Source organism: Meriones unguiculatus, chromosome 21 (genome assembly GCF_030254825.1).
Source record: "Meriones unguiculatus strain TT.TT164.6M chromosome 21, Bangor_MerUng_6.1, whole genome shotgun sequence".
Taxonomy (NCBI): Eukaryota; Metazoa; Chordata; class Mammalia; order Rodentia; family Muridae; genus Meriones; species Meriones unguiculatus.
Window position 1 is genome coordinate 21,553,837 of NC_083368.1, and position 23,106 is coordinate 21,576,942.

Below are 23,106 nucleotides of genomic sequence, written 5' to 3' on the forward strand. Positions count from 1 at the left end.
CATTAAATGCTTTTTCTTCCTGATACTTCCTGATAGATAGATAGATAGATAGATAGATAGATATAGATATCATGAAGTGATATTACCAGAATCAAAAACATTTCCAGTGACATGGGGAGAGGCATGAGTGGAGAAGGGGGAGGAAGGGAGGGATTGGGAGGGGAGGAGGGAGGGAACTAGAGGCAGGGATACAAAGTAAATAAAGTGTAATTAAAAATAAAAATTAAAAAATTAAAAAAACATTTTCACAAATTTTATAGTTAGAAATATCAATAAAGACAAAGAATTTTTTTCTTTGTACATCAAGCTTACTTAAACTGCTTCCACATGTGTGTGTATTTCTATTGGATATAATAACTGTTATGGTTCTGATAAAGTGTTTTTTTTTTTTAAATAGTTTCAAATGACACAAAACCTCCATGAAATTCATGTAACACGTAACTAGAAAGTATATTTTCTCAGGCACAGAAAGCCAATTATCTATACAATATCTTAAATAAATCCAGTAACTTATATAAAAATATTATACTAATTGGCTTTGGGAAAGGCTCTTCTGGGTGCCGTTGGTGTAATGGTCAGTAGTCAAAGAAGGAAGCGTTGACTGTTTATTCCAGACTACCTAAAATGGTCAGAACTATGTGTGAAACTCAGCTTCAAGTTATATATTCATTAAAGAATTACTCTCACAACTGCGTCACAGGATTGAATTAAGTGCCCATAATGTACGGAACTTCGGGCTGATTTTCTCTGGTGACATGACGTTGTACAACCAGACACACACCCCTGTGTATATCGTTCGTTAACTGGCTTTAGGAGTTATGGATTTATCACTAAATTGTCTGTGTAGCATTTTTATCAAAGTAATTAGCATGACATTAGAGATGAAAGAGAAAAAGTTGAGGTTAAAAGAAAAAAATGAGTGATAACCCTAAGAAAGCTCTAAGACCCTGTTTACCCGCTTCTTGTCATGAGAAGGCAGCAGGCTGTGGCTAATTGCGATTTAAGAATCAATATTTGTCACTGAAGCTATTGGTGGGATTAATTCAAGTAGTGCTAGGGTCATGAGAGTGTTATCCACAGGGACATTGTGGCTATGATCATCTTTAGGAACATCTGTTCACACAGACATTTGCCTATATTGGGCGCTTCGGCCATTGTTACAAACACCCTGTGTATTTCTTGCTGTATTTGCTGTAATTTCTTTTGTTATGCATTGCTGACCACTGATGACTTATTAATTCTGTTTTGTTATAGTTCCTCTTGAAGAGAACCTTGATTTGTACCTATGAAGTAAAAGTTCTATTTATATAGTCTATCTGGCTACCATGGCATGTAAGAAGCATAAATATGTGTTTAAACTAAATGAATCTCAGGATGAGATGCTTGTCTATGCTTGTCCAAATTAAACTTTTCAATATGTCAATTGTTTGACAGCTTTTTCCAAAAAAATATGCATAGAAAGGAATAATCTTGAGGGTGAAAATAAGGTCTGTCCTGACTTTCAACCAAGGACCATGTATGGATATAACCTAGAACCTCCACTCAGATGTAGTCTGTGGTAGCTCAGTAACCAATTGGTTTCCCAAAGTGAGGGGAACAGGGACTATTTCTAACAGGAACTCAATGACTGGCTCTTTGGTCTCCCCACCCCCGAAGGGAGGAGCAGTCCTGTTAGGCCACAGAGGAGGGCTTTGCAGCCAGTCCTGAAGATACCTGATAAAACAGGATCAGATGAATGGGGAGGAGGTCCCCCCTATCAGTGGACTTGGAAAGGGGCACGGTGAAGATGAGGGAGGGAGGGAGGGACTGGGAGGGAATGAGGGATCGGGACACGGCTGGGATACAGAGTTAATAAAATGTAACTGATAAAAAAAATAATAAAATTAAAAAACGAAATTAAAAAAATAAATTAGAATTATAGAGATAAAAAAAAAGAAAATAAGGTCTGTCTAAAGGAGCAATGCTCAACCTGTGGGTCATGACCCCTTTGATGGTTAAATGACTTTTTCAAAGGGATCACTTAAGACCAGCAGAGAAGACAGATATTTATATTGTAAGCCATACCAGTCACAAAATTACAGTTATGGAGTAGCAATGGAAACAGGTTTATGGTTTGGGGGATGGTCACCACAACATGAGGGTCACAGCATTAGGAATGTGGAAAACCACTGATCTAAAGCCTGGGATAAAGATATCAGTTAAAGTTACTTTTTAAAGGTGAAAGAGTGTTTCACTGCATTTAATGGCAACATTCATCAAAGAAATACTTTTTAACAAAACAGAACTTACTCTACAGAAAATGCTAAGTCTACAAATTAATTTTGTGTTACCTATCAATTAGACATTAGTTATTTCTCTTTTTCCTTTCCTCATCTAACTTATCACCATGAAGAGCAAAGTATCAAAAAACCTGGGGTTGGAAAGATGTCTCAGCAGTTCAGAGCACATGGTGCTCTTGTAGGGGACTCATGTTTGACTCCCAGCATTCATATCAGGTAGCTCACAACTGCCTGGAACTCCAACTCCAGGAGGCCCCAATATCTTTGGCCTTCACTAGCATTGGAACTCACTCACATATACTGCCCCCATACACACATGAATCAGGCACGCACGCACATGCACACACACACACATGTAATTTTAACATATTGGGAAAATATCTTGAAGGTTAAAACTAATGAAAGAGGCTCAAAATGACCAACATGTTTAGAATAAAATTTGCTAAAATTTACATAGTGCTTACTACCTGCAAACCATGACGTGATTTATATATGTAACTTAGCTAATGATTATTGGCAATGCTGGGGCTAGAATCCAAGGTCTTATACAGGATAGGGAGTAATTTGAGGAGATTACATTCCCAGCTGTTATTTCATATCCTTAAGAAATTGCCACTTCCCCCACTTAGAAAACTGTTCATATAACTGTCATCAAATAGTACTCTCAGGATTCCAAGCCAGATAATCTGTAGGGAAGACTGCACGTTTTACCACTTATCTCTCCCACCTCCTAAGGGAAACATTGCCACCACCACGGTCTGATATGCACTTGAAAGTCATTGTTTAAACTGCAAGCAAGAAGACATGTCAAATGTGCAAACTTTTTTTTCTCTCATTATGAAAGTGAATGTGTGAGTTTCAAGCAACTAAAATGGAAACTGAGCATAATGAATGTGCCAAAAGAATTACACAGTGTAAATGTTAAGAGCAGAAATGGTGGCACTTACGATTCTTCAGCTGGCATTTCACCCCAAACTATTCTCATTCAGAGCAAACACATGAGAAAAGTGAATGCTCACGTTTAACATTCAAGGTCATGCCATTAAAATAGTAAAACACAAAACAAAACAAAACAAAACAAAACAAAAACTGTCTACAGACAGTGAAAAATCACATCCTTCACAAACTCTACATAAGCAGAATTGTTTATTAATCAATATTTTTCTAAAACAGTTACTATCAAGATTGTGGATTCCTCTTGATCACAGTTCATTTTTTAAACATATAGAAGGCCTTGGGTGTAAATCCAACCACTGGATAAATATTAGGATAAATATTAATATCAGCATATTAAAGCAATTTTACTATTATTGAATACAAATCCATATAAGTCATATTCTATGGGATAAAAACAACTTTTACTGGCAGACAATTTGACATACTTTGGACTTCACTTTCTAAAATTAAAGGCAGCCTGGAAGTCTAACATGCGATATTAGCCTGAAGTCAGTGAGGAAGAAAGTGTGGCTCTTCATAAATGCCGGTCTACTTCTCTTTGAAAGTGTCTGTTAAAGAAGCAATAGGAGAGGAAGTGATGTCGATCTCGCCTAAAAGTGAAGTTCAAAGGCTTTTGATGGCCCATCTTCCACACGGCAAGAATTGTAAAAGTTTTTGCCTTTTATTTTCCATTGTGAGGTATGAAATGGGAAAGTGTATCCAGGCTATGTAGGTCCCCGTGTGGTCTGAGCAGCGTCAGGAACCACAGCCTAAGGAATGTAGGACAGCAACATGACAGTGTAAATGGCTGCTCTGAACTTTAGCAGAAAACTTAAAAGGAAAAGACAAAGAAAAGAACCTTTAATGCTTCAATTTATATCTTAGAATCGCTCAAGAAGCTTTCGTCACAGGGTTCTATGAAATAATGAGAGCACAGTCAGCATTGCTTATTCTAATTAAACCTCTTCGTAGGAAAAGTTTATTATCAACAAAAAGAATGTTTTAGAAAATCAACAGGATATCACCAATAAATATGAATGGTATTTTTCATATACAGCTTATTCTGTATGTTTAAAGACTGACATAAAAAGAGAAATCTGTTTAATTTTCTTGAAAATTTGTTTATTTTAAATGAGTTCAAAGGCATTTAGGCAGTTAGAAAAACTATAACCATCTGTCTCCTTTAGTAGGCCTTAAAATAGTAGTTTCATGCTTTCTCTACAAGTCAGAATAATTTAAAACTATGATGACTATAGTGTAAAGTTAGTAAAAAAGTGAGTATAAGTTGGGTAAATATTGCAATTGATATGGGCATATTTTATTAGTGCCTTTATTATATGTCCATCCAATTTCTAACAAAATCTCCCTTAGTTTTGCGATGTGATTCCTGTATAATGTCCAATATTTAACTAAATCTTTTAAAATCAATCTCATTAATATTTTTTAAAAAATCTAACTCTCGGGGGCTGGAGAGATAGATGGCTTAGCGGTTAAGAGCACTGGCTGTTCTTCCACAGGGCCCGGGTTCAATTCCCAGCACCCACATGATGGCTCACAACTTCTGTAAGTCCAGTTTCAGGGAATCTGACACCCTCACACATATGTACATTCAGGCAAAGCACCAATGCACATGAGAGAAACATAAATAAATAATAAAAAGATGGAAAACATCCAGCCAGGCTTAAGTTCTCTGAGTATGCTAGTTTTTTGTTTTGTTTTATTTTGTTTTTCTTGTTTTTCCTCCAGAAATATAACTATTGAGCCAAGAATGTCTACACAATATGACAGTACATATTGTGTAGTGTAAATATACCCTACTAAAACTCAAGAAACCTAGACTCTATATTCAATATTCTGTAATTTTTACTTATTCATAATTACAATTAAACAAATCTAACCACCACTGATAAAATATTTTCATAAGAGAATAATTATGAATAATTCCACCTAAATAAATATATAAGAGGATTATAAACTTTCCAAAAGCTATTAGTTAATTAATTAATTAATCTATCCATATCTGTTTATTGTAATTCAATAGATGAATCATTGCCAATGTCTATTACTACACACTCAGAGGCTGAAAAACGAAGGATTAACATCTACTGTGAAAAGATTTTCACCTCAGTGTCTCACTCCATAAAAAAAGTTCCCTGATTCTGAACAGCTCTATTCTTCCAAACAAAACACAACCCAGAAGCTGCTGATCAGGATCAACCTTACCTAAGATCAAGGCTGGACAGGGATCATCCTCTCTGGGTCTTTCTGCTTCTTTGCGAAAATCCAGAATTAGGGACCTGTCACCTTACAACACTGCTCACAGCTTTGTTCTGTTGGAGATCTTGCTTCCCCAAGGTAAAGACTTGCCAAAATCACCCTAGATTTATCATTCCCATCATCACAGCTTAGGCAAAATTCCGTTTCTTACCTCAGATTCTCAGTTTGCACAGTTTTTAATGTTTTCGCTCTCCCAGTGTCTCTGTAGATTTCAATTACTAAATTTCTAATACTTGGTAATCGATTCTCTTTTTTGGGGGGAGCATACTTATTGTTTATTAGTATGAAAGCTGGCCAACGTCTATCTCAAGATCTAGGCATGAGAATAAAATGCAGCATTTAAGAAGAGTGGGATCAGTGGGGACCACAACAGAACACCTGTGAAACTGTGTTGACCTGGGCTGCTGAGACTGATCTCAGTTAAAGGTTCACCCACAGGGCTAATTTCTATTTCTGTGGCCTCAGAGCAGTAGGGAAGAACTGGTTCGCACGGGCTGTTCTACGACTTCCATCAGGAAAAAGTGGGCATGCACAAACATACATACATAGACCACACAAAACAAATGTTTAAAAAGCAGTATCTTTTTCAGTTCCTTACCATTTTAAATATGGTCGCTGGTTAATCATAGCAGATTTCTGGACACTAACTTTAACTTCACATTTGTATCAATTGCTATTATGCAGTATCATGACACAAAATACGTCGGCATGACTCTCTGAACTTGAGTTCAAAGTATGTCTCATTGGAAAATACCAGGGTACTCTAATATTTAACCCATCTTCCTCCGCGTCATTCAATACTGCATATTTACATTAAGTGGTATAAAATGATACATTATGGATACTCAAGAAATTCCATTGAGGATGTTTTCTTCTATAAACAGCTTTAGAGAAGTTTATGAACCTTCTTTCTCTCTTGTTTACTTTGAAACATTTCGTTGCAGCTTAATTTTATGCTAAAAAAAACAACTGCTCAACGGCGTTTCTTCATAATGGATCACAGCTAGTGTGGCAATTCAGAATACAGTGATACTCAGAATTTCAACATTGGGGCAGGACAAAGTAACAACAGACAACAAACGGCCATAGCAATAATGCTTATATGCGTGAGACACATCTATCCACCCAGTCCACCCAGGAAGCCTGTATCACCACGAGTGGAATACAAAGGAACACTACATTTTGTTAAAAGTGTCCTCTAATTAAACTTTTATCCCAATCTTTCCTCCCTCCCTCGGAGCCACAATTTTCTTTTAAGCAAAGACAGTGGAGAATTCAGCAGGATTCCATTCTCTCTAAATCCGCATCACAGCCCGGAAGAGGCTCATCAAAGCCAGGTTAGAACACAGAGAGCCTGAGCTGAAACCAGCTTGCATCTCTATCCACCTCCATGCCACAAACACGCCCCCAGATCTGAAGCTAGAGGAGAGTCCAAACACAGAGGAAATCCCAGTCAATGAGGAAATCCCAGTCAATGAATAATACTTTGGAGAACCCTTCTAAGCCGTCGTCTGCCTCCCCTGCAACTCTAGAAAGCTCTCCCAGCTTCCAGCTTCTTAGGCTCTGTGCCTCCTCCCGCCTGCTGGCTAGGGGCGATCTCTAGGGTTAGTCAGTCTACACGTGACTCGAGGTGCCCACATGACATGACCATGGGGCGCGGGGCGGGGGTGGCGGGAAGGGGAGGGGAGGGGTGGGGAGAAAGACTGAGGAGTGAAGCAGGGGAAAAGTTAGGGAACACTGGTCAAAGCATCCAAACCAGTTTGTCCCTTTCCTTCCTCGCCAGACAGTGGCTCAGAGATTCCCTGAAGAATCGCTGGGGACCAAGGTGTCTCCAGACCAGCTTTGGACAAACTCCAAGCATTCTGCACTTGCCCCAGGGCTCAGAGCTTCTCCTAATTCCTCTCATGACACCCCTGCACCTCAAGTTGCTTCATCTTCCTTTTTTTTCTCCCCCCTCCCTCCTTCCTTCCCCGAAAGCTCTATGTCCACCGTGGAGACGCCACTGACGCACATTCTATTTGGCCCTGGCGCCGAGGGGAGGTCAGGCAAGGCCAAGCACCTACCAAAGGGGGAGGGTCCAACTAGGCAAACTTAAGTTGCTTGCTTGCCACACGGCCACCTGGCGTAGCCCGCCGAGCAGCCCCCGGCTCCGGTTCCACTCATGTCCCCGTCCCCTTCATAGTTACAGTGCTCTCTGGACCCCACCCCGCTGTGGCGCAGGCTACACCGTATCCAACACGCGCGCGCCCACCCTCAGGTTGCCCTCCCCGCGCGGGGGTCCCACCGCCAGGCAAAGCAACCGAGCAAGCTGCGCTCACCTTGCTTGACACACTTGAGCCGGAGGGGGTCCTTGCAGTGTTTGATCACGGCCAGAACATCCCTGATGGTGAGCCCCGCCACGGGGGTCTCGTTCACCTCCAGCAGCAGCTCCTCGGACACCAACTTGCTGCCGCTTTCATAGGCCACCTTGCCGGGCTTCACCTCCCCCAGGTAGGGGAACTGTCCGTTTTCGGCGCCCCCCTTCAGTTCAAAGCCCAGCTGGCCCTCCGGGTTCCTGCCAATGACACTCTCGTGGACTTTGCTAGTCCAGTGGCTTTTCTTTTTCAAGCTTTTGGACATGGCAGTAGGGTGAGTCGCCTCAGTTCCTGAGGGTCCTTTTGGGGAGGAGGGCTTGGGAGTCAAAACCGGGATGGAGGAGCGAGGGGGCCAAGGGGCAAGGGTAGCAGACTTTGCCTTCCTCCCTCTCTGCTCCGCGCTTTCCCTCTTCTTTGGATGGAGTGTAGCAGAGGAAGGGGGAGGATGAGAGGGACGGCTGGGCAGAGGTAAGAGATCTTGGGTGAGGTTGTGCTGTCCCTTGAATGACACTCAAGGCTGTGGCCCCGCAGCGGAGGAAGCTGTGGTGGCGTTGGCGGCGTTAGCGGCGGTGGCAGCGGCCGAGCCAGCGCGAGCAGTGGCCGAGCTGGTGAGCGGGTGGCGTGGGGGTGGGGAGGAGGGTAGGGATGCCGGGGGCCACTCCTGCGTGCTGCGAGTGGGAGCGCGCGCGCGCTCGCCGGCCTCTGTGTTGTTAGCCGATATCCATGGCAGCTGCAGTGGCAGCGCTGGGGAGCGCGTGTGTGTGCGCGTGTGCGCCTGTGTGCCCGAGTACTAGTTGTACTGTACTGGCAGGATGCGAGCGGGCGGGGAAGGGGATGCGAGCCCGGGGAGGAGGCGCGCGCACCGGGTGGAGAGCCAGGGAGGGCTTCGCCGCCGCCTCCCTCCCTCCCTCCGCGGCTTGACCCGGTAGTGAAGGCGGAGAGAGAGAGAGAGAGAGGCAGGCCCTGAGCCGCCCCGCAGCCTGCGGGAGGAGGCAGGAGCCGGGAAGGAGGGGAGCTGAGGCCCGGCGTGGGCAGGCGGGCGAAGAGGGCCCCGATCCCAGGGTGGACCTGTCTTCAGCTTCCCTGAGAGCCCGGCTGCTTGCCAGCAGGACGCCCCGACTTGCACACTTCCTAGCGCGGAAGGAAACGGGAATTCGGGGACCCGCTGGCGAGCCCGGTGCCTGGTGGCCCATCTGTGGCGCTGCCAGCCTGCTGGGGCTCCATCCCGCTACGGGGACGCTAGAGTTCGGAGTCCTAGGGTGAAACTGCGGATGGCCTGGCAGCCAGAGCGGGTGGCGAGAGACTCCACTTAGGCTCTCTTCACTTTTACAGTCTCACAGTCCTCGCGAACTTCTCAGAAGTACCCCTCCGGCAAGGGAAAGTTAGAGGAAGGCGTCCGGTCGTCCTGGCTGCAGGAGGAAGGTGAAATAGCATCCGCAGACTAAGCCTATGCGTCCCCTGGGAAAGAAACTTAAGAGGGGTTGGTTGAGTGGAGACAGGATGGACTGCACCTGCCCTAGTTGAAAAGTGGAGAGGAGGTGGGGGGAGGGGCTAAGGAGATAATTGGAGTGAGAGCCTCCGTATAGAAATGGACAACTTAACCTGCACAGGAGTCAAGTTTGAACCTGGGGACTAAGCCTTTAGGTAATCAGACAGGAAAGGCAAGAAGGTGAGGCGCGAACTCGGCTCAGTGCCCCCCCTTCTCCAAATTTACAGCCAGGAGAAAAGCTAAGCAGGGCACAGGGGGCAGGGCTGCTGAGTTCTCCTGAGAAACACTGAGTGATTTTTTTTTAAGTTCCTGTAGCTTAAATTTCATTTGCCTAACTTTGAAATACGTTTCAGACAAAAAAAAAAAAAAAAAAAAAAAAAAAAAAAAAAAAAAAAAAAGGCCTCACCCACTCATCTTTGTAAATCAGAGCATGGGAATCATCAGCAGTTAGGATCCTTGATGTCTGGGATGGAGTGTGGGAGGGAAGCAGCGCAGTTTAAAAGGCTTAGCCGACCCAAACAGAAAAGAGGAGGTTTGAATACAGGCTCTGGGGCTTTTCAAGAGTTCAGTATTTAGCAAGCTGTTCCACCTTTCTCCGTTTTCTTGTTTTTCTTCTCCTCCTCTATCTTTTCATTCTGAGTTTTTTTCTTTTTCATTTATTCATTTTATATCCAGATCACAGCCCCTCATCCCCCTTTTCCCTTCTTCTCAGAGAAGGGGAGCCCCTTGTGGGTACCAACCAACCCCCCCCCCCGGGGGGGCACATCAAGTCCCAGCAGGACTAGCTGCATCCTCTCCCACTGTGGCCAGACAAGGCAGCCCCAGCTAGGAGAAAGGGATGGCAACAGTCAGAGACAGCCCCCTCTCCAATCGTTAGAGGACCCACATGGAAACCAAGCTGCACATTTGCTACATATGTGTAGGAGGCCTAGGTCCAGCCCATGCATGCTCTTGGTTGGTGGTTCAGTCTCTGTGAGGCTCTGCCTAAAGTTTGGCTGTGGGTCTATTTATCTGTTTCCATCAGCTGCTGGATGAAACCTCTCAGAAGACGGTTATGCTAGGCTCCTCTCTGCAAGCATAGCTGAGTATCATTAACAGTGTCAGGAGTTGGCTCTCTTCCAGGCGATGGGTCTCAATTTGGGCAAGTCATTGATTGGCCATCCCCTCAATCTGTTGCACTGTTTCAAAAAACTCAGCTCTATTTGGGGTTCTTAAAGCCTCTCCCTTTCAACCCTCCAACCTTAGGTAGGAGAGGGAACATTAGTGGAGGGAGAGGGCACAGAGCTCTTTACTTCTGACTGTTTAGAGTCAGTGGGTTCTCTGGGTGCTATACCAATTCGCTACAAGCAAATGCAGTGATCAGTCTCCTGTTCCAGCTGTGCCAGGAAGTGTCTCTCCAAACTGCCACATGATCTCTCTCTGGACCCTAGACAATGCCCCTCTTCATGCTGCATGAGGTAGGCCATTACCAACAGACAAAGATGACACCCTGCAGGAGCAGGAGACAATTATCAGTAGTAGACAAACCAAAACCCAAACTATCTCTCACTTGGGATTGAAAACATTGATATAACATAACTGAGTTTTTTATTTTTAAACAAAAATTCAAAACCTTGCTTTTAATTTTCTTTTTCTTTATATTATCATCATCATTATTATTAATTATAATTTATTCACTTTGTATTACAGCTGTAGCTGCTTCCCTCATCACCTCCTTCTCAACAGACTATGAAAGCCAGAAGCACCTGGGCAGATATCATGCAGACACTAAGAGACCACAGATGCCAGCCCAGACTACTATACCCAGCAAAACTTTCAATCAACAAAGATGGAGAAAACAAACTATTCCATGACCTAACTAAAATTAAACAATATAACTGAATTTTTAAAGAAACCAAAACTTCCATTACATTAATCTCTGCTCCATTTTTATCCCTGCACATCTCGTAGGTGGGACAAATTTTGGGTTGAAGGTTTTGTGGGTATGGTTGTTTTCTCCTTCCTCCAGTGGAAATCCTGCTTGGCTACAGGAGGTTGCCATTTTAGCCTCTATATCTGCAGTGGCTAGGAGTCTCAGCTAGGGTCATCCCCATAGGCTCCCCAGGAGCCTTCCCCACACCTCTTCCCAGGTCTCCAGCTCATCCCAGAGATGCCTCCATGGATTTCACTTCTCTCTCCTGGCCCTCTCACCCTGCCTCTTCCCACACCTGATCCTCACCCCTCCCCCACCCAGTTCCCTCCCTCCCTCCTGTTCTTTTGCTTCTTTTTAAATACAGTTAACAACAGTAATGAGGCATGATGCAGTGAGGAGAAAATCAGGGAATGCAAGTAAAGTATTGTCTAGCACAGGGTGGTTGGCTTTGAATAGCAGTTTCCTTCTCCTTTCCTTCACTCATCTCCCTCAACGCCCATGGAGAGGTTAGCAAAGATCTTCAGTCAAGATCTTTAAAAAGGATGAATTCAATTAACTTTGTGTCTTTTCCACTTGAGAAAATGGATCTCCAGTAAGTTGGCTTGGCTAGGGCTGGTGGGGTTCTCCAGCCCATTGCCTTAAGGCATGCTCAGGAGTCAGCAAGATTGCCATTGAAAGCCCACTCTCAAGCAGAATTAGGCTGGGGATTATAAAGCACCACTCTAAGTGAAAACTGATGGTGAACAGAATCTACAATTGTTTAACATCAGTTACAAATAACCACCAATGAATATGCTAATATTCAAAGTTCTAATTGTATACCAGGTGTTCTGTTATGTTTATATTATGTACTTCTTTACAGGTAGGCACACGGAGTTGGATTTTACAGAGCTAAATTTTTTTATATCTTAGCAAAGTTTTATGTCTAACCAATGTGACAATGATTTCATTGATTCAGACCCCCGTGGCCTTGTTGTCATCCCTGTACTGAGTCACTGCATTGAACTCATCCCTGCTACCCATATAACTTACCATGTGTCAGACCAGGATTCAGTATAGTTTGAGCATGAATTTAGGCCTGCTCCTTTTGTGGGAGAAAAGGAAAACAATGGAGCAGCCATTTTCCCTAAGAAGCTCATTCATACCTTCCTCAAGCCAGAATAGCCATGGAACTCTGTGTCCTTCCAGGTTCTTCCACTCCTGGTCCACCCTGTTTTGCCTTGTTTCCTGATACTGGGATCAGAATCTCTAAATCTTTCTCCCTTATCATCCTAGTTAGTGTTTTTGTTTTTTTGTTTTTTTTTGTCAACTTGACACAAGTTAGATTTTTTGGGGGAAGAGGAACTGCATTTGAGAAAATACTTTTGTCAGAGTCTCTATAAGCAAATCTGAGGGCCTTTTAATTAAATTTTTTTATTAATGATTGATGTGGAACAGTGAGAGGGCCCAGGCCACTGGCTTTGTAGTACCCCAGGCAGGTGGTGCTGGGTGGAATAAGAAAGCAGATTGAACTAGCCATGCAGAGCAAACAAGAAACAGTGATCTTCTGTGTCCTAGACATTGGTTCTTGCCTAGAGCTTCCTGTCTTGGGTTCCTGCCCTACATTTCCTCAAAGGTAGACTATAAGATGAAATAAACTCTTTCCTCACCTAGTTGCTTTTCTTCAGAATGCTCTATCCCAGCAACAAAAGGCAAACTAAGACATTTATCAATGACACAGTGTTAGGCTTTGTCAGTGGACAGTGTTAAATTCATTCAGACACATTTCTGCTTGCTCTATGATGTTGTAAGTTTTTCCTCCTGCCCTATGCTCTAGGAATAAAGACTCATGAGCCTCATTAAATATTATATGAATACCTACGCCAAATACCTAGGCTCTTCTCTGACTACATGAAAACTTAAAATGAAGCTTTATACTAATTTATATTCTGCCAAGTGGCCAGCTTCCTAGGGTCAGGCACTGAGCACTGGGTTTTATGTTGAGGTCTTTGATCCACCTGGACTTTAGTTTTGTGCAGGGTGATAAATATGGATCTATTTGCATTTTTCTACATGTAGACATCCAGTTAGACCAGCACCATTTGTTGAAGATGCTGTCTTTTTCCATTGTATGGTTTTGGCTTCTTTGTCAAGTATCTGTAGGTGTGTGGGTCTTTATTTCTGGGTCTTCTGTTCAATTCCATTGATCCATCATTCTGTTTCTATATTAGTACCATGCAGTTTTCATTACTATTGCTCTGTAGTACAGCTTGAGATCAAGGGTGGAGATACCTCCAGATGATCTGTTATTATACAGGATCATTTTGGCAATTCTCTTTTTTTTTGTTTTTCCATATGAATTTGAGAATTGTTCTTTCAAGTACTGTAAAGAATTGTGTTGATATTTTGATGATAATTGCATTGAACTGTAGATTGCTTTTGGCAGGATGGCCATATTCATTGTGTTAATCCTACCGATGAATGAGCATGGGAGATCTTTCCATCTTCTGATATCTTCTTCAATTTCTTTCTTCAGAGACTTGAAGTTTTTTTTCAATTGGCTTTCACTTGCCTGGTTAGAGTCACCCCAAGGTACTTTATGTTATTAGTGGCTATTGAGGGGTGTAGTTTCCAACTACAAGGAAAAACAAGGAAATTATGAAATTTGCAGGCAAATGGTGAAAACTAGAAAAGATCATCCTGAGGGAGATACCCCAGAAGCAGAAAGACACACATGGTATATCCTCACTTATAAGTAGATATTAGACATATAATGTAGGATAAACATAAAATCTGTACACCTAAAGAAGCTAAGCAAGAAGGAGGACCCTGAGTAAGATGATCAATCCTCATTCAGAAAGGCAAACAGGAAGGACATTGGAAGAAGGAGAAAAGAGGCAACAGGATAGGAGCCTACCGCAGAGGGCCTCTGAAAGACTCTACTCAGCAGGATATAGAAGCATATGCTGAGACTCGTATCCAAACATTGGGCAGGTTGCAGGGAATCTTATGAAAGAAGCGGGAGATAGAAAGACCTAGAAGGATCTCCACAAGAAGAGCAAAGAGATAGGATCTCCACAAAGAGATCCAAAACAAATCTGGGCACAGGTGTCTTTTCTAAGACCTATATTCCAACCAAGGACCATGAATGGAGATAACCAAGAACCACTTCACAGATGTAGCTTATGGCAACTCAATGTCCAAGTGGGTTCCCTAGTAATGTGAACAGGAACTGTCTCTGATATGAACTCAGTGGCTGGCACTTTGATCACCTCCCCCTAATGGGGGAGCAGCCTTACCTGGCCACAGAGGAAGACAATGCAGCCAGTCCTGATGAGACCTGATAGACTAGAGTCAGATGGAAGGGGAGGAGGACCTCCCCTATCACTGGACTTGGAGAGGGGCATGGGAGGAGATGAGGGAGGAAGGGTGGAATATGGAAGGGATGAGGGAGGGGGCAACAGCTGGAATAAAAAGTGAAAAAAACTGTATTTAAGAAAAATAAATTTTAAAAACAAAACAGAAAACAACAAAAAAGAAAGTTTTATTTTGCACCGAAACTGGTATATTAGCACAAACTATGTGACATCTCAACAAATTTCTTGACCATGGAGTGAGTTGTAGTTGTATCATCACCAGTGAGGTTGAACTATATGACTTTCTGTCTTGTCAGAGTAAGAGGAGAGGGCAAAGGGATGGCTATTGTAAATTATTCCCTCCTTCAATTTGAATGCTATCCTATATTCCCATAGGTAGTGGCTGCTTTCTATAGTGGTTATCTCTGTGTTGTTTAGAAGTCTCTTTTCTATTTACTACCACTTCTACTACTACTACTACACACACACACACACACACACACACACACACACACACTAATATATATATTATAAATTCACTGAAGTACTGATATATGTATTATGTATATGTATATCTATAGATCTATCTATCTATCTATATATATCAATGTGTATATATGTATATCAATGCTTAGTTTATAACTTAATACCTTGTATATGTGTAGAGAGATTCTGGTTTCTTTAAAATCCAGTTATGTTATGTGGATATGTTTCTGTTTTAATCCCAAGTGTGGGGCTGCTTTAGGTTGTCCACAGCCCCTGACTACGAGAACCCAAGAAAGTAGCCAAAAAGCTTGGTTGCATACATGCTAAGTAAGCACTGTAGCACAGTTTACTATACCCCAGTAAACTTTCTTTTTTTTTTTTTTTTGCCAAATTGAACATGTTATAGTTAAGCATATATTTGTGTATAAATATCCTTATATGCATGCAATAGCAATTAGTGAAAAAGGAGGACTTGAGTTTGAAAGAGAGCATGGGGGAATATGGGAAGGCTTAGAGGGAGAAAAGGAAAGGGACAAACATTGTAATTCCATCTCCACATCAACAACAACAGCAATACCCAGTTACAGCATGGTGGCTGAGAGTTTTCTGAAGCAGCGGTTTAGAAACACTCAGAGCTAGGCTGCTAAGAAAATAGACCTGGTTAAAATGCACATGCCCTCTTTTAACTACTGGTTTATGTTTTTCCATTGATTTATATAGAAAAGTGGCAAAAAAGATTTTTCTTACCTTTCCTGTTTATAAGATGAAAACATAAGAAAAGTTCTTCTCTAAACTTTGAGTAACTACTTTTCTCCCAGCTTTACCAAGTACTTGTTAAAAATAGGTTTAAGATTTTATCAAATGCTTTTTATCAAGATAATAAACATGTCATATTTCTTTGTTTCTGAAACAAACTTTACAGATTTTCAATTTGATTTTAGATGTAGAGAACTCTTTAGTTATTTTTATTAATTTTCATTTATTAAATTACAAACTCCATACATCTATATAATGTGTGCTTATTACTCTCCTATCCAGGCCCCAAAAGATAAATATGGTATGTATTGACTTACGTGTGCTCATTAGCCATTAAGTAAGTGATAGACAAGCTACACTGTGCAGACTCGGAGAGGTTAGGTATAGAACAAGGGGATAGAGAGGGCACATAGCTCTTTTTGGGAGACGAAACTAGAATATAATAGAGATTTTATGGGTGGACTGTAAGTGGGGGGCTATAGTGGGGAGGATCAGATGGGCTGAGGGTAGCTGAGGGAGGGAATGGAGGGAGAGACAACTGGAATGGACAGGCATTGCAAGGTGGCATGGAAATCTAATACAGTGGAGACTTCCTAACATCTATAAATGTAATCATGATGCAGTCTGCAAATAACGGGGGAGAAGGAGTCACCAAACAAAGGTTCCAGTACTTGGACAAGGTTACATCAAATTGCATTGTTGGTCAAAGAAATCCCATGGAAATAGCCAAGCAATCCAGACTGTCGACAATGGGCTGCTCTCTAAAAACAGATAGTAAGGCCTCATTGCAGAAGACAACACCCACACAAATCATCAAATATGGAGAGCTTGAGTTAGTGCCTACATAGAACCTTCACCCCTATGTTCCACGGCCTTTGGTACCAAAAGGTACTCTGCAGGAGACCAAAACAGAAACATAAATATCAACCTAGGACCCTTTAATCTACCAAGCTGTCCAGCCATCAAAATATGCTAGGGCAATGGTGGCACAAAACTTGTGTGTAAAGGAATTTTAATCTGGCAACGCAGCTATTCTGCCAAGGAATCACATCCAAAGACCTAAGTGTGATCTGGCTGGAATATAGACATGTCACACCTTTGATTCTTCTGGCTGTAATACAGATACACATTTAGTACATATCTTTAATCCCAAACAATGACATCTAATTGAGGGAGGAGCAGACCAAGGGATGAATCAGAGATGTATTGACAGAATGAATGGAAGGATGTGCCCAACTCTCTCTCTCTCGGGGGGGGGGGGGGCTACATAAGAGCATCACAGAGAAAGAAAGAGAGAGTACAGTACAGAGGAGGAGACTACAGTACAGGAATACAGTCATGCAGTCAGTTCAGTACAGTTCACTTGAGTTTGGTGCAGGACATTCAGTGACGTTGAGTTCATGCAGTCAGTGCAGTTCAATTCATTTCATGGAGTTTTTTCCAAGCAGAGCAATTCAGTTAGAAGCTGAGAGAAACCAAGTTGAGTCAGTTTGGAGGTGAGTTTGAGCCAGAACTGCTGAGTTGAACCAGCCAGCCAGGGTTCAAAAAGAACTGGAAAGGGAAATTATTTAGCAGTAATTCTTGGAGTTGGAAAACATTCTAGGCCTAGGCTAGCAGTTAGAGGCTGGAATCTGAAGCCTTCAAGGTCCAGGTTTGCAGAAGATTAGACTATATGGAGGTTAGAAGCTTCCAGGCCCAACTTAGGGATAGTTAGATAGAACACTCTGGGCTCAGTCCAAGCCATGTAGTGTTGGGAGTTGGTCTAGTACTATCTATTCTAGTATCAACTGCTTCCTCCCCCTCCCCAGTCCCCTTCCCAATCGGCCTTTTCTTTTCCTTTCTTTTGCTTCTGTTTGACCAATAAAATATTGACAGAGCTGGGCAAGGTGGATGAGGATGTGTGGCCCAGGTTTGGCTTTTGGGCATGTGAGAGTATCATGGGAAGGAAGAGGAGAGAGATGGAGAAGAAAGGAGAAAGCAGAGTTGCCATGGGGTATAAAAAGAACCAAGCGGGCTAGGAGAAGGACTGCAATAATGGCATGGAAAGTAATTGTTCAGATGAAGAACTATGGATGGGGGGTAGCCTGGGATGTGGCTGAGAAGTAAAGGTAGTTGAAAGGATTAATATCTGTCCTGTTCCAGGTGATATAAAGCTATTATAAAAATCTAACAGGTATCTGTGTCTTTATTGATTATGATAGAGGATTAGATAGCATCACTGTGTTAAATATAGGGCAAATTATAGACATTAGCATGTACTTCTAAAATTACCACAAGGTATCAGTACTGCTTGGGTATGGCTTTCATCTCATTCTATCACCTGAGCAAAGAAAATCAATTCATTTAGACTTGTGGGAGTAACCAAACAAGGTCTGATATGACTTACAGCCCACCCCATTAGGTGGGGTGAATTATTCATTGAATTTTTATCTCTTCCAATATCACTATATATTTTTTTTGTCTTACTGGTAGTCTTCAACTCATACAGAATTAAAGTGAGCTGTGTGGAGATCTCACTCTTACCACCTGGCCATCTTCTAAATAATCAAGACTCCTTATATCTGTTTATAATACATTTCACAGAAGAACCGAGCAGTTATTACTCTAATCTTAACCCTCTATGCTAATCTGGTTTTCTCCCAGTGTACACTCCAGGATTCCTGTACTTTGTAGCTTCCCTGCTAAGCTCTCTCTCCTGGTGTCTCCTGGGACCTCTGCCTGTGACTCAATCCCCTACTTCCTCTTCTAACTCCTCCGGCAGGATGTCCAGCCCTATTTTCTCCCTTCTTCAACAGTTGGCTGTAATCTGTTTCATTGACATCTCAGGGTACCTTTGGGGAGCAGAGTTAAATATAACATTAAGACAGGAGATTCTCAGAACCAAGGCTTGCAAGTAGATATTGGGGCTACAGCAATCAGCTTTTGTATTACACAATAACCTTACGCCTACAAAGGTGCTATTAGAATTGAACATATTGTCAAATATAGAGACTCAAGGTAGCAAAGATAATGATTGATGGCTTCTATGAAAAAGCATTACAGTTATTCTCAAGGTGGTTAGAGTTGAGGGGAAGAGGAAGATAAATTTTTGCATCAGATTTATTATCATCAAGTTACTATATTGTTTGCTGATTGGTTGATTTTAAGCAGATTAACGTTTAAAAGAGAAAACAAATAGTAGTCTCACAGTTTGCTCTGTGAATACTACAGAAATAATCTCCTTTGTATGATCTCACAACTGTAAACTTTCCACTAATTTGATTGCTTTCACTTCTGGGATCTTGCATATTTCCTTACTAATCCTTCCCTTTCTTTAATGGTTTTGCATTTTTAAAAATCTATATGTCAAGGAAGAATTTCTTAACAGCATTCTTTGTACTGAACATAACACTAGACAGGATATACTATGAAAAAAATGGATATGAGAGGTTGGAGAGAGAGAACTCAGTTGATAAATTGCCTGCTGTGCAAGCATGAACTCCCTAGCACATAGAGTAGTCATGATGGTCTGAGCCTACAACCTTAGTGTTTGGGGGTCTGAGTATGAAGATAGGAGGATCCTGCCAAACTAACCTAATGCATGAAATTCAGATTCAGTGAGAAACCCTATTTCAAAACAATAGAGGAGGGCAACACCCTAAGCTGGTCTCTGGCTTCCAGACACGCAGTGCATATATGTGTGTGTGTGTGTGTGTGTGTGTGTACATCTCTCTCTCTCACAGGCACACTCACACCCCAACATACATACATACATGTGAAAGAGAGGAGACAGAGAGAAAATCAGAATTCTATGATTTAGCTGACACAGGTCCCTGTGATTGAGCTGGAATAGTTTTTCCCTTATCTCTGAATGCTTTTGCTTCTCATATTGTGTCCCTTTCGGAAAGAATGCCTGAAAATCTACTCTATGTTTTCTGTTCCAGACTAGAAACTCCTGAGGAAGCACCTGGAAGTTAACTTCACTCTCACAATGCATTTGTCAAGTGTTGCCCAAGAGAGCAGAAGAGAAGCCTGCCTCCGCTAGTTGCAAGAAAATCACAGACATAATATCCGCCTTGAGGCTCCCTTGCAAAATCTTACTGAAGCTAGGATTTGGTCTAAAATCACTTATTTTCCTATCTTGCTTATTCTGTAACTGTCTTTTTTAGAATGATTTCCTTAATAATCATTTACATCCAATCATATTCTCAAGGTATGGCTCTATGAAGCCCTGCTTAATATTTTTCTGTTTGTTTCTATAGATGAGGAAATAGAAGTCCTCATATTGTAAATTACTTAACTAACATCAGCAAGAATGGGGTTGTGATTTGATTCATGTCCATGTGACTTTAAAGTCATTGTCCTAGGTTACATTTAAAGACCTTATTAACCTTATTAGTAAGTATATATTGTGAGTTGATTTTTGTAAGTAGAAATGAACAGAAAACTTGACATTTGATTGACTACAGACACAAAAATTCTATCCATATGTTAAGAAATCTGTCTCACCTAAAAATCCTTGTCAGAGATGTACAGAGAAGTTGCATGCTTTGAAAATGATAGCAGTTCAGTAGATATTCAAACACTATTGATATATAGGCTTATGTGAGCATTTCTTTTTTGTTTCCTGTTGCTTCTGTAATAAAAATAACACAGAGATGATAGTTTGTAGACCACACTCATTTATACAGTTAGGGTTGAGACTTCTAACACAGATTATCCTTAGTTACAGTCCAAATATTAGAGTCTGTGCTCTTTCTGGAGGCTATGGGGGTGGGGCACTCCTATTTCTTTATCTGGTTTGCTCTGTATCCAAAATCATGATACCTGTCAGAGTCCTTCATGCATCCCATCACAGTAATTCAGACTCCCACTTTTCAAGACTCCTGTGATTATTCCAGACCATCCAGAAAATCCAAGATCTTATTTTAGACTTAGCTGATTTAGCAGTTTAAGTTCCATATTCAACTTCTCCTCACTTTGCCACATAGCATCTCAAACTCGGAGATTCTGCTGATTAGACATTGAAATCTTGTGGGGGGGGGGGGGCGTTGCACAGCTCTGCCTACTATAGCTTCACAGAACATACTGTCTCCTGTCCTCATTTTATCACTTCAAGGTGACAGCCTGCCTACAATGGACATCTCCCTTCATATGCTTATAAGGTTGATATCCCAGGGAAGTTAAGATAATGTGGATTCTTTACAACACTCAGATATTAAAACAAGACCCTTGCTATATTAGGAAAGTCAGAAATTTCAAAACTGAAATTTGTGACATTCATATTAAAGCAAGGACAGACAATGCTCTAAACAGTCTTCTACCACATTTCAGGCCTAGGCCATCTCAAGATTCTGTCTAAAACACAGCCCTCTGTCTATCTGGTTTATACTTATTTACCTGAAGACAGAACCCTGGAAACAACGCTATTTTAAAAATAAGTTCAGCTGCTTTTTCCTATTACAAAGACCACTGTTAGTCATGTTTCCACATATTCTTGTGGAACTGTGACTTCTGAGACACTTCCTTGCTTTCAAATCTGTCTTCTACAGCTAGAATGGGTGACAATGTGTAGCACAGTACCCGTGTCATGTTATCTTTGCAGTGGTAGGACCTGGTACATTGTCTGGCACAATGTCAAAGCTCACTAAATTGTTTTCATTAAGGCTAAATTTATGGTTTCAGAAGTTCTGTCTAATGGTGACTCTAACCCGCAAGAGGAAGACCTGTATGAAAAAAGCTTCAAGGCTCTGAAGAAAGAAATTGAAGAATCTGTTGCTTGCCTTGTGGAGCTCCTGTCCCCTTCAGGTCTTTCAATCTCCCTCTTCTTTCATTAGATTCCCTGCATTCTGCCCAAAGTTTGGCTATGAGTCTCAGCATCTGCTTCTATATCCTGTTGAGTAGAGTCTTTCATAGGCCCTCTGTAGTAAGCTCCTGTCCTGTTACCTGTTTTCTCCCTTTTCAGATGTCTATCCTGTTTCCCTTTCTGAATGAGGATTGATCATCTTACCCAGGGTCCTCCTTCTTGCTTAGCCTCTTTAGGCGTACAGATCATAGTATATTTATCCTATATTATATGTCTAATATCTACTTATAAGTGAGTATATACCATGTGTGTCTTTCTGCTTCTGGGATACCTCACTAAGGGTGATCTTTTCTAGTTCCCACTGTTTCTGAGACTGATACTCCAACCAAAGACCATACATGAGATAACTTTGAACCCCTGCACAGATGTAGCCCAAGTCTCCAAGTGGGTTCCCTAGTAAGGGTAATAGGGGCTCTATCTGACATGAACTCAGTGGCTGGCTCTTTGATGACCTCCCCCTGAAGGGGGAGCAGTCTTACCAGGCCACAGAAGAAAACAATGCAGCCAGTCCTGATTAGAACTGATAGGCTAGGGTCAGATGCAAAGGCAGGAGGACCTCCCCTATCAGTAGACTTGGAGAGTGGCATGGGAGGAGATGAGGGAGGGATGGTGGGATTGGGAGGGGATGAGGTAGGGGTTACAGTTGGGGTACAAAGTGAATAAATTATAATAAATAAAAAATACATAAATTTTAAAAAGTAATTGAAAAAGTGATCAACAGATGGAAAGATCTCCCATGCTCATGGATCAGTAGGATTAACATAGAGAAAATGGTTATTCTACCAAAAGCAATCTACAGATTCAATGCTATTCCCATCAAAACACCAACACAATTCTTTACAGACCTCGAAAGAACAATTCTCAGTATATTTCTCATATCTAAAAACAAAACAAAACAAAACAAAAAAACTGCGAATAGCTAAAATAATCCTGTACAATAAAAAATCTTCTGGAGGAATCTCCATTCCTGATCTCAAGCTGTACTATAGGGCAACAGTAATAAAAACTTCACGGTACTGGCATAGACACAAACTGATGAATCAATGGAATCATATAGATTTTTATCTCTTTTATTATAATATAATATAAAATATATTAAATACATATATAAGTATAAAAATAATACATATATTGATAGTAATGACTTAGAATTGTAATATATATATACATATATTGAGATATATGTTGTTAGACATTGAGATATTTATAAATGAGCATGAATTTAAGAAAAGAAATTAGATTCTTTAGAACTTGAGGCAGCGATGGGTAAGAGTCTGAATGATGATGGTGACAGTGATGATAAGAGCAGGTGATGTTGATGTGCTTTGTGGTGGGTTCAAGGACAAGTTTGTGATATGCTTATTTCCTTTACATAGAAAAAAACAATCTAATTATGTTGATTTGCTTTGCATATTGTAGATCCTCAGACTTTTAATT

General features: G+C 41.5%; 1 protein-coding gene and 2 long non-coding RNA genes across 14 annotated transcripts in view; 2 read left to right on the plus strand and 1 right to left on the minus strand.

Annotated features, from left to right (window-relative positions):
* The window catches only part of Magi2 (membrane associated guanylate kinase, WW and PDZ domain containing 2), a 1,408,809-nt gene extending 1,400,343 nt beyond the window's left edge, over positions 1-8,466 (minus strand). For 3 of the 9 annotated variants that reach the window (XM_060374144.1, XM_060374141.1, XM_060374146.1), the window contains exon 1: positions 7,811-8,464. In XM_060374144.1, coding sequence (XP_060230127.1) covers positions 7,811-8,111 — 301 coding nt within the window. In that variant the 5' untranslated portion in view covers positions 8,112-8,464. Of the gene's footprint in view, positions 1-7,810 lie in introns of all 9 variants that reach the window. The other 6 variants (XM_060374145.1, XM_060374142.1, XM_060374143.1 and 3 more) reach the window with 3 other exon arrangements.
* The window catches only part of LOC132649754 (uncharacterized), a 36,162-nt gene continuing 21,042 nt past the window's right edge, over positions 7,987-23,106 (plus strand). For 3 of the 4 annotated variants that reach the window (XR_009588284.1, XR_009588283.1, XR_009588285.1), the window contains exons 1-2: positions 7,987-8,120; positions 19,748-21,611. This is a non-coding gene — a long non-coding RNA (uncharacterized LOC132649754). The remainder of the gene's footprint in view (positions 8,121-19,747; positions 21,612-23,106) is intronic. The other variant, XR_009588286.1, reaches the window with a different exon arrangement.
* On the plus strand, positions 8,573-11,111 carry LOC132649753 (uncharacterized). The gene is made up of 2 exons (XR_009588282.1): positions 8,573-9,268; positions 11,025-11,111. It is a non-coding gene; the product is annotated as an uncharacterized LOC132649753 (long non-coding RNA).